Consider the following 12,300-nt stretch of genomic DNA (forward strand, 5'->3'; position numbering starts at 1 on the left):
GAGTGGCCATTAAACGACTGGTGAAACATCGTGAAGAAAGGTCGGGCCTGTAGCCTATACCACGGCCGGCCGAAGGATTTACACAGCAGATCATAAATTGAGCGGGCACGAGGCAAACTAATATTGTATATAATTTTCGCACTTTCAATGTGCAGGGTATAGAAATTGCTTTTAAATGAGTGCTCGCGCGGTTTACTTTTACTTTCGATTTTGCGATAACGCACACTCTGTATAAATGGAGCAGCACATCTTTTAATAGATACAAGATTGCAGCAAATCCTCCAGTCTATTTTTGTCATCTCTCTTTACTTTCGACCCGTGATCATTCAAATCTAAAGGTCATTGTACACTGAGTCCGATTTTCGTATGTGTGTTTTTTTTTTTTTTAGTTTTACCTAATCAAAATGCTTATTATGGATGCGAAAATGCAGAAAATCAAACACGATCTGATTTTTTTTTATGACGGACGAAAGTTTCAGAGGCAGTGTGTAAACTCGATTAACATAACCTGTATTTTTTTTTTAATGTGCAAAAATGACATTAACTCCAGCAGCTCGTGTTGGATGCAGGGTTGCCAAGTCCGCGTTTTTCCCCACAGAATTGGTCTACTTTTAAACTGTTACCATGGGTTGATTTCCCCCAGTTATTTAAAGGTTTCAAATATTGCATAAATTAAATTTAAATAAAAAATAATTTTTGTTTTGTTGTACACTAAGTAAGATCTTTAGGTTTTTTGCAAAATAAATGTTGAGAATGCATAATACTCTCCCATGTCTCTTTTTGATAAGGACACCTACCATTTACTTATTATATTATAAAAATATTAACTTTATTCACATACTAAAGGGACAGGACAGGCTACTCCTCCCAAAATGTAGCAAAAAAAGTAATACCGTGATATTATACCGTCACCGTTCAAAAGATGAAAAATACCATGATTTTTAATTTTAGGTCATATCGCCCACCCCTAATATATGGTGAGAGTAGTGAACAGCTCCTTAATGATGAATGATGGGAAGGTTTTCCTCCTGTTATTCTAACTGATGTCTGATCATCTTTTGTCGTCCTCTCACTATGACAAACCTTGCATTGTGGCCAGAGGGTTGCTGCTGAGGAGGGCCTGGTTCATTCCTGTGCTTACACCCATCATTGAGTTCCTGTAATGTGTGTGGTGTCATTTACACGTGCCCATAAACACACGCCATTCATACATGCAGAGAGAAGCAAGCATTTTTAGTGACATTTCAGGAGCAACCGTGTCCATCGTGAAGTTTGTGTTCATTTTGCATGCTGGAAAGGCTTCCGTTAGACAGAGAAAGAAAGAAAACTCAAGAGCGAGAAATTCTGTATGCGGTTTAGATTAAAACTGATGGGTTTGGAACACTAAGAATAGAGACTTCATTGCAAAAACGAGTATAAGACTACAGCAAAGCTGTAATTATTTCAGTTCAGAATGCTTAGTCATAATGGAAGCTGCTGACGGAAATATCAATGATCTCAACTATTTATGATCTCAACATTTTGCGTAATGCAGAACACTGGATGGCAGATTTGCACAAATATTGAACACCAGAGGTATCATAAATAATAATAAATGAACATTCATAATATTTTATGATACAGATATAGTTAATTGATTAAAACAACCTAAACAAAGATTGTTTGGTATAAGATTATTATTTTTAGTATGATTTACATTATATAACACTGGATACCACATTTCTACAAATTTGCAAATGTGGTGTTAAACATAAATTATGTTTATAAATTGACATTCATATTATTTTATCACTTAAAATGTAAGATTTAAACAAATATTGCATGGATTAACTGATTTTTTAATTGTTGAAATGGTTTAATAATAATAAATATTATTATAATTAATTATTATTATTAAATACAATAATAATAATAATTATTATTTTTTATTTATTTTTTACATTTATTATTAAACATTGTAACATTGTAACAATTCTGGTCTAAGATTAAAGTTAACACTGGATACTACATTTGTGCAAATTTGCCATTGGGGTTTCAAACGGTAAAGTATAATAAATAAATAAATAAATAACATTCATAATATTTTCTCACTCAATATGTAATATTTGAACACATTTTGCAAGGATTAACTGATTGTTTAATAATAATAATAATAATTATTATTATTATTATTATTATTATTATTATAATTATTAAGAAATATAATAGTACTAATAATAAATATTAAGATTTAAACAAATATTGCAAGGATTAACTGATAACCGACTAATAATATTATTATTAATAATAATAATTCATAAGTAAATATAATAATATTAATAATAATACATATTATTATAATTTGTTATTATTATTAAAGATAAGGTCTAACATAATTTATATTACAACATAGGATACTAAATTTGTGCAAATTTGCAAAAAAAAAAATCTTTTAAATGTCAAAGTGTAATAATCCTGAACAAACTAACATGAATAAACTAACATACTTAGAATAAGTTATTTTACAGAATAAGCTATTATTATTATAATTTCAAATAGTTTCTCATTATTACTATACAGTGTCAACATTATTTATAATAACATACTTGAAATCCTTTTTAATAATGTACTATTTGTTATAAATAATGAATATTATTATTGCAATTTCAAATAGCTTCTCATTATAACTATAAATACAGTGTCAAAATTAATAATGCTGTTAATAATGAATATTATGATTATTATTATTATTATTAAACTGTCAAATGTATTATTTATAACAAACTTAAAGTAATTTATAATAATGTGTTATTTGCTATTAATAATGAATATTATTATTATCATTATTAGTATTAATAGTATTATTATTGCAATTTCAGTTTCTCATTATTACTATAAATATATAAATACAGCTATATTAAAAATTAATATTATTATTATTATTATCATTATTATTATTATTAAACAGATGAAAGAGCTTCTTACCCTGTGTTCAGGCCAGGGCTGCTGAGACTGGGTGGAGTGGGGCTGACTGTGCTGAGAGGAGGCGGAGTCACGGAGGAAGGGGCGGAGCTCAGTGCTGAATGTCCACTGGGGTTGAGAGGGCAGGCCACAGAAGGTGTGGGACTGACAGCTAGATTCAAGAGGACAAATTCAGTGTGAGTCTTTAAAGCCACAATTGTGAAGTGTACATTCATTTGATTTGCTCTTCCTACCTGTTGTGCTGAGACTGGTAGCGACCTGAGCCAGTCCCTGAGTTCCTGACATCTACAGGAAAAGAGAATAATACTAATTAACAAACATACGTCTCCTCATGACATTCTTTAAAGGAGAAGTTCACTTTTTTTGTTCAGTAGTAAAGAAATTATGTTGTTGTTTTTTTGGAGGGAAATATTTTAGGATTTCTCTTCATACAGTGGACTTCTATGGTGCCTGCGAGTTTGAACGTCCAACATGAAGTTTAAATGCTGCTTCAAAGGGCTCTAAACGATCTGACCAAAGGAAGAAGGGTCTTATCTAGTGAAAAGATCTGTTATTTTCTAAAAAAAAATTAACAAATTCCATACTTTTTAACCTCAAATGCATGAACTCTGTGTATTCCGGCTCAATACAGTGAGGGTAGGTTTAAAAAAACATTTTCATCTCATTTTCTTTTCCAACGACAAAATTGCCCTACATCGCTGTTTTACCTTTTTTTGTAAAGGGTGTTTGACCCTCCTTGCACGTTCACTTTGTAAACGGGTTGGTACTTCTGCAGTGATGTAGGAAATACACAGAGTACACACAGAGCTAGACAAGATGAGCATTTGAGGTTAAAAAGTATATAAATTCGCTTTTTTTTTTAACCAATCGTTTCACTAAATAAGACCCTTCTTCCTTGGCTAAGATCATTTAGAGCCCTTTGAAGCTGCATTTAAACTGCATTTTGGAAGTTCAAACTCGAGGGAACCATAGAAGTCCACTTTATGAAAAGGAGAGAAATCCTAAAATGTTTTCCTCAAAAAACAATTTCTTTATGACGTAAGAATGAAAGAAGGGTCTTATCTAGTGAAACGACAGGTTCTTTTCTAAAAAAAATACCTTTTTACATACTTTTTAACCCCAAATGTGACCCTGGACCACAAAACCAGTCATAAGGTTAAATTTTACAAAACTGAGATGTATACATCACATGAAAGCTCAATAAATAAGCTTTCTATTGATGTATGGTTTGTTAGGATAGGACAATATTTGGCCGAGATACATCTATTTGAAAATCTGGAATCTGAGGGTGCAAAAAAATCAAAATACTGAGAAAATCACCTTTAAAGTTGTCCAAATTAAGTTCTTAACAATGCATATTACTAATCAAAAATTACATTTTGATATATTTATAGTATGAATTTTACAAAAAATCTTCATGGAACATGATCTTTACTTAATTTCCTAATGATTTTTGGCATAAAAGAAAAATCAATAATTTTGACCCATACCATGTGTTTTTGGCTATTGATACAAATATACCCCAACGACTTAAGACTGGTTTTGTGGTCCAGGGTCACAAATGCTAGTCTTTTCTAACTCTCTGTATTCCAGGTCAAGACAGTTAGGGTATGTCCTCCAATTTCAAAATTGTCCTACCTCACTTTTTTACCTTTTACGTTTTTTGTAAAGGGCATTTGACCTTCTTTGCATGTTCACTTTGTAAATACTGGGTCAGTACTTCTGCAGCGATGTAGGATGATTTTGAAGTTGGAGGAGAAAACGAGATATGAGTTTTTCGACATACCCTAACTGTCTTGAACCTGAATACACAGAGTTGACCTAGAGCTAGAAAAGATGAGCATTTGAGGTTAAAAACTATATAAACTCTTAATTTTTTTTTAGAAAATAACCAATCGCTTCGCTAGATAAGACCCTTCTTCCTCGTCTGGAATCGTTTAGAGCCCTTTGAAGCTGCATTTAAACTGCATTTTGGAAGTTCAAAAATCCTAAAATGTTTTACTCAAAAAACAATTTCTTTACACTGAAGAAAGTAAGACATGAACATCTTGGATGACAAGGGAGTGAGTAAATTTTCTGTAAATTTATGTTCTGAAAGTAAACTCCTTTAATACTTTTTAAAGATTCAATTTTCATTTTATGGTGGAACATTATTCAATTACGTCATGACCAGACATGTCTCCTCTGTACGACATTTTGCGGCCATGCACTATCCAAACAACATTTCACCACAAAAATGGCTCTGGCTCTGGGCCATATGAATGGCAGAAGCCGTGAGTGGGTGTACCATGTGCGGGCTGTAGCAGGGCGGCTTGTGCGTCGGCGCTGGAGGCTGGTTGGGCAGAGGAGGGGTGGCGCTGCTGGGGTTTATACGCTTCTCTTTCTGCCGCCGGTTGCAGAACCAGACTCGGATGACCTCTTTCTCCATGTTGAGCTGCTCGGCCATCAGCAGGATTTCTTCAGAGGTAGGCTTCTGGTTCTGGGGGTGAGACGAGGCGCATGAGTACATGGCCAACATATTCAGCCCGGAACAATTTCATGTTGATGCACGAAATACTAAATGCATGACATAAATTCAAAGGAGCTGTTGAGCAATTGATACTCAAAACTACATGTAAATACAAATTTGTTGAATCCTTAAGAATGATTAGGAACTGACCATATTGTTTACAATAAGAGTTACTCAGAAATGGGAAGAAACAGCGCCTCAAGTGTATTGGCTGTTTGCCTTGACTTGATCTTAAATGGATTTCCTTGGAAATAACTTCATCAGTCTTACCAACATAGGTGGAGTGTTACCAGGGAAAAAGTGGGATGTGGAGGTTTTGTGACTCATGTGCAGGCTTTAAACTAGTGTCTTTTGGGGAACAATGAATCTGTATTGTGTGGTATAAGACACAGAAATGATTGTGAAATGGGTGTAGTTTGGTTTTTGTCTCCTTAGTGCTACTTGGTGTTTCAATCACTGTGTAAAGCAATAAACTCTTATTTATTTATTTCAAATAAAGAAGATTTTACTTACCATTTTATTTTATTTTTATAAATTTCTGTTTTATTTTCTATTTTTTACTTTATTTTATTTTCTATTTTTTATTGCATTTTATTTTATCCAATGCATCTTACAAATGAACACTGCAAGCAATTTTATTAAATGCATCATTATTATAATGGTATGTGGCGTTATACTTACCATATGTTTTATAAACAGTCTATTTTATTTTATTTTATTAGTTATTTTATTATTATTTTTTTTTTTATTATTTTTTTTTATTCTTTATTTTATTTTATTTTCATTTTTTTTTTTTATTCAAAGCACCTTACAAATTAACATTGCAATTAATTTATCATAAGATATTATAAAAAGCATTATCATTGTAATATTATGATAGATTATATCTTAAAATATAATTTTATTTTATTTTATTATTTTATTTTATTTTACTTTTTTATTTTATTCAAAGCACCTTACAAATTAACATTGCATTTAATTTATCATAAGATATTATAAAATGCATTATCATTGTAATATTATGATAGATTATATCTTAAAATATAATTTTACTTTTTTTTATTTGCAAGCATTTCATTAAAATGCATCACAATTATAATGGTACTTGATGTTCTACTTACCATATAAACCAATAAACAATCTATTTTTATATTTGATTTAATTTGATTAATTAATTTAATTAAAAAATATTTTTATTTAATACAAACCTCATATTTTATACATATTTTTTGTCATTTTTTTATTTAATTTATTTATTTTATCTAAAGCAAAAAACTGAAAGCAATTTATAATATCATAAAATGCGTCATTATTACAATATTATATTTTATTTTATTTTCATTTTTTTTATTTTATTTTATTCAAAGCACCTTACAAATTAACATTGCAATTAATTTATCATAAGATATTATAAAAAGCATTATCATTGTAATATTATGATAGATTATATCTTAAAATATAATTTTATTTTATTTTATTTTATTATTTTATTTTATTTAACTTTTTTATTTTATTCAAAGCACCTTACAAATTAACATTGCATTTAATTTATCATAAGATATTATAAAATGCATTATCATTGTAATATTATGATAGATTATATCTTAAGTTTACTTTTTTTTATTTGCAAGCATTTCATTAAAATGCATCATAATTATAATGGTACTTGATGTTCTACTTACCATATAAACCAATAAACAATCTATTTTTATATTTGATTTAATTGGATTAATTAATTTAATTAAAAAATATTTTTATTTAATACAAACCTCATATTTTATATATATTTTTTGTCATTTTTTTAATTTAATTTAATTTATTTATTTTATCCAAAGCAAAAAACTGAAAGCAATTTATAATATCATAAAATGCGTCATTATTACAATATTATATTTTATATTATTATATTTCGGAATATTTTTTTTATTTTTTTACTGTATTTATTTATTTACTTTGTCAAAATCGATAAACAACATTGTAAGAAATTTGTCATAAAATATCATGATCATTATTCTAATGATATGTTATTTCTTAAAATATAATTTTACTTTATGTATTTATTTTTTATTTATTTAATCCAAACCGACTAGCAAACAAAGAACATTTCATTTATTTTAGTTTTATTTATTTTTTTCAAAGCAATATACAAATTAACATTGCAAACGATTTATCGTATCCTGTTTTATTATTGTTATTTTATTTATTTATAATAAAATGTTTTTTTCCTTGGTTGGAAACTGCTGTTAACAGTTAAGTAAACTGGCCTATGATATTAAATGTTTAATGCATATATTTTGTCTAATGTATAAAAATGGTTAAGTAATACTTGTACAAGGGCTTTAATGTGGTGACATAATTCTTATACTGTATATTGCAATAAATTAGTTTGCGGTAGACCTCTGATTCTCCATGGAGGAAAAAAAATGGCATCAGCATTTTCAAAAACCAATATACTTTTTTTTATCATGAGACAGCAAAAAGGAGGTCATTCCTGAAGCTGAGGTGTGCTGTACAGAATGATCCAAGTCATGTGAACGAAACAATTTCTGTGGCAAGAAAATTAAAAACTCGCAACATGCGAAGTGTTCATGTGTGTGACTAACCGAGATGAAGTTGCGCTCCAGGGCGATGCGGACGTTTGTCTCGATGCTGGTGCGTTTCTTTCGGCGGCGTCCAGGCAGGCCTTCGAAGCCCAGCAGAGGAGAGGACAGCGAACTGGGGCTCGGCAGCATGTTGTCTATCGCCATGGTTTCTGTTACACAAACACACACACAGAACATGAATCACAGGGAACGCTACTGTGAAACGGCAAAAGGAAACTGACAGAAACACACACCTGCATCGCTCAGCCATTTCTCCAGCAAGGGTTTGAGCTTGCACATGTTCTTGAAACTGAGGTTGAGAGCCTCGAAACGTGAGATGGTGGTCTGACTGAAGTCATTGCCGTATAGTTTTCCCATGGCCATACCCACATCCCCCTGCAGGAACACATCGAGCAGAGTTACTATTATGCAGACAGGGCTGGTTTAGCTTTTCATATTATGTTATTTCAGTACCAACTTGTGTGTTTTTTTCACAAATCCTCAGAAAAAGTCCAGAGCAAATCCTTTATTATAAACTATAAATCCATTATTAAAAATGCTTATGAAAAATGTTCTTTAAATCCCCAAATTATATACATATCCTTTTATGTTGCGTATTTTAAATGTTTGTAAGTAAAATTAAATATGCGTTAAAATTGTATTAAAATGAAAGTTTTTACAATTAAAATATATACAGTAATGTTTATTTCAGTCAAATACAAAAAGTTGCATATTTTAAATATTTGCTAAAACTTTAAATGCATTAAACTTGTATTGAAATGTTATTAAAATTAGAATAAGCTCTAAAATGTTTTTATAAAATTAAATGTGTTAAAATGTTATTAAAATTTTTCAATAAAAATACTAAAAAGGTGAATATTAAAAATTCAAATACTATTAAAATGTTATTAAAATTAGTTAAAATATATAAAGTACTGTTTATTAAAAATACTAAAAAGATGAAAGTTGCATATTTTAAATAATTGCTAAAAATTAAAATACATTAACCTTGTATTAAATTAATTAAAATATATAAAGCATTGTTTATTTTAATAAAAATACTAAAAAGATAGTGCACATTTTAAATATATAAAAAATCAATGCATTAAACTTGTATTAAAATGTTATTAAAATTAAATTATATAAAGTATTGTTTTTCAATAAAAATTATAAAAAGATGATAGTTGCATATTTTAAAAATTCAAATGCATTACACGTGTATTAAACGTTTTTAAATTAATTAAAATACATAAAGTGTCGTTTATTTCAATACAAATACTATTAAAATCAAAATATATAAAGTATTTCATCAAAAAGATGATAGTTGCATATTTTAAATATTGATTCAAAATTAAAATACATTAAACTTAATAAAATGTTATTAAAATTAAAACATTTAAAGTATTGTTTATTTCAATACAAATACTAAAAAGATGACAGTTGCATATTTTAAATATTTAAATGCATTAACGTTTAAACTTTATTAAAATGTTATTAAATTAAACTATATGAAGTAATGTTTATTTCAGTAAAAATACAAAAAGTTGCATATTTTAAATATTTGCTAAAACTTTAAATGCATTAAACTTGTATTGAAATGTTATTAAAGTTAGAATAAGCTCTAAAATGTTTTTATAAAATTAAATGTGTTAAAATGTTATTAAAATGAAACTATGTAAACTATTGTTTTTCAATAAAAATACTAAAAAGGTGAATATTAAAAATTCAAATACTATTAAAATGTTATTAAAATTAGTTAAAATATATAAAGTACTGTTTATTAAAAATACGAAAAAGATGAAAGTTGCATATTTTAAATAATTGCTAAAAATTAAAATACATTAACCTTGTATTAAATTAATTAAAATATATAAAGCATTGTTTATTTTAATAAAGATACTAAAAAGATAGTGCATATTTTAAATATTTATTTAAAAAAAATCAATGCATTAAACTTGTATTAAAATGTTATTAAAATTAAATTATATAAAGTATTGTTTTTCAATAAAAATGATAAAAAGATGATAGTTGCATATTTTAAAAATTCAAATGCATTACACGTGTATTAAACGTTTTTAAATTAATTAAAATACATAAAGTGTCGTTTATTTCAATACAAATACTATTAAAATCAAAATATATAAAGTATTTCATCAAAAAGATGATAGTTGCATATTTTAAATATTGATTCAAAATTAAAATACATTAAACTTAATAAAATGTTATTAAAATTAAAACATTTAAAGTATTGTTTATTTCAATACAAATACTAAAAAGATGACAGTTGCATATTTTAAATATTTAAATGCATTAACGTTTAAACTTTATTAAAATGTTATTAAATTAAACTATATGAAGTAATGTTTATTTCAGTAAAAATACAAAAAGTTGCATATTTTAAATATTTGCTAAAACTGTAAATGCATTAAACTTGTATTGAAATGTTATTAAAATTAGAATAAGCTCTAAAATGTTTTTATAAAATTAAATGTGTTAAAATGTTATTAAAATGAAACTATGTAAACTATTGTTTTTCAATAAAAATACTAAAAAGGTGAATATTAAAAATTCAAATACTATTAAAATGTTATTAAAATTAGTTAAAATATATAAAGTACTGTTTATTAAAAATACTAAAAAGATGAAAGTTGCATATTTTAAATAATTGCAAAAAATTAAAATGCATTAACCTTGTATTAAATTAATTAAAATATATAAAGCATTGTTTATTTTAATAAAAATACTAAAAAGATATGCACATTTTAAATATTTAAAAAATCAATGCATTAAACTTGTATTAAAATGTTATTAAAATTAAATTTTATAAAGTATTGTTTTTCAATAAAAATGATAAAAAGATGATAGTTGCATATTTTAAAAATCAAATGCATTACACTTGTATTAAACGTTTTTAAATTAATCAAAATACATAGTGTCGTTTATTTCAATACAAATACTATTAAAATCAAAATATATAAAGTATTTCATCAAAAAGATGATAGTTGCATATTTTAAATATTGATTCAAAATTAAAATACATTAAACTTAATAAAATGTTATTAAAATTAAAACATTTAAAGTATTGTTTATTTCAATACAAATACTAAAAAGATGACAGTTGCATATTTTAAATATTTAAATGCATTAACGTTTAAACTTTATTAAAATGTAATTAAATTAAACTATATGAAGTAATGTTTATTTCAGTAAAAATACAAAAAAGATTAGTTTTATATTTTAAGTATTTATAAAAAATTAAACTGCATTAAACCTGTGCTAAAATGTTATTTAAAAAAAGTATTTTTTATTTGAATAAACAAAAAAAGATGATAGTTGCATATTTTAAACATTTAAATGCACTAAACTTGTATTAAAATGTTATTTAATTATTTAAATTACAAAATATTATTTAAATTTAAAGATGATAGTTGAATATTTTAAATATTTACTAAAAAATAATTCATTTAATTTAATACATTAAAATAAATATAGATTTATTCAGATAAAATGCCTTCATTATCTTGCAAATAAATGATAAATAAGTATTGTTTATTTCGATAAATGTCATTGTATTTATTAACTGCATGACAAAAATAAGTCTTTTTTGAAGTTAGACTTTTAAAACGTATTGGACTGCAACAGAAAATGTCAGAGATTATCACACACACACACACACACACACACACACACACACACACACACACACACACACACACACACACACACACACACACACACACACACACACACACACCTGTGTGAAACCCAGTTTAATTCTCCTCTGTTTGAAGGTTCTGGCGAACTGTTCGAGCTCCTCCAGATCACTGGGCTCCTCGGCGTGAGCTGTCGCTGTGGGAATGGAGCTCATTGGTGGGGCTGATGAGGGGGCGGAGCTCACAATGCTCTCCATGCTCTTCTCCCTCTGAAATGACCACAGCCTGTCGTCAAGATGATGCTACAGCACAGATTGGGGAAACACACTACTTTCTCAAACACAGGTGCAGTGTGAGACAGCACTTACATTTCAAACATATTACAAAAGATTCCCCTTAATTTCCACAATATATTGAACCCGATTTGGTTTCATACCTGTGCTTGAAGGCCCAGTCTGGGTGGGGTGGTCAGGAGACTCCCTGGGCTTTGCTGAGGTAGTGAAATCAAATTTGGTGTGGAAAGCAAACCTGAAAGAGCATGAATGGCAATTTCTCACTAAAGACATCAGTGCACACAAATGCTATTGGTGTGACA

At 27.7% G+C, this 12,300-nt stretch overlaps 1 protein-coding gene across 1 annotated transcript in view; it reads right to left on the reverse strand.

Annotated features, from left to right (window-relative positions):
- Nucleotides 1-12,300, reverse strand: part of pou2f2a (POU class 2 homeobox 2a) — a 67,704-nt gene that overhangs the window by 5,807 nt on the left and 49,597 nt on the right. The window contains exons 8-15 of the mRNA XM_073821962.1: nucleotides 12,142-12,233; nucleotides 11,807-12,007; nucleotides 8,307-8,448; nucleotides 8,074-8,222; nucleotides 5,249-5,440; nucleotides 3,195-3,246; nucleotides 2,965-3,112; nucleotides 1,084-1,157 (exon numbers count right to left, since the gene is read on the reverse strand). Of these exons, the coding sequence (XP_073678063.1) occupies nucleotides 1,084-1,157; nucleotides 2,965-3,112; nucleotides 3,195-3,246; nucleotides 5,249-5,440; nucleotides 8,074-8,222; nucleotides 8,307-8,448; nucleotides 11,807-12,007; nucleotides 12,142-12,233 (1,050 nt within the window). The remainder of the gene's footprint in view (nucleotides 1-1,083; nucleotides 1,158-2,964; nucleotides 3,113-3,194; nucleotides 3,247-5,248; nucleotides 5,441-8,073; nucleotides 8,223-8,306; nucleotides 8,449-11,806; nucleotides 12,008-12,141; nucleotides 12,234-12,300) is intronic.

This window comes from Garra rufa, chromosome 17 (assembly GCF_049309525.1).
Source record: "Garra rufa chromosome 17, GarRuf1.0, whole genome shotgun sequence".
Taxonomy (NCBI): Eukaryota; Metazoa; Chordata; class Actinopteri; order Cypriniformes; family Cyprinidae; genus Garra; species Garra rufa.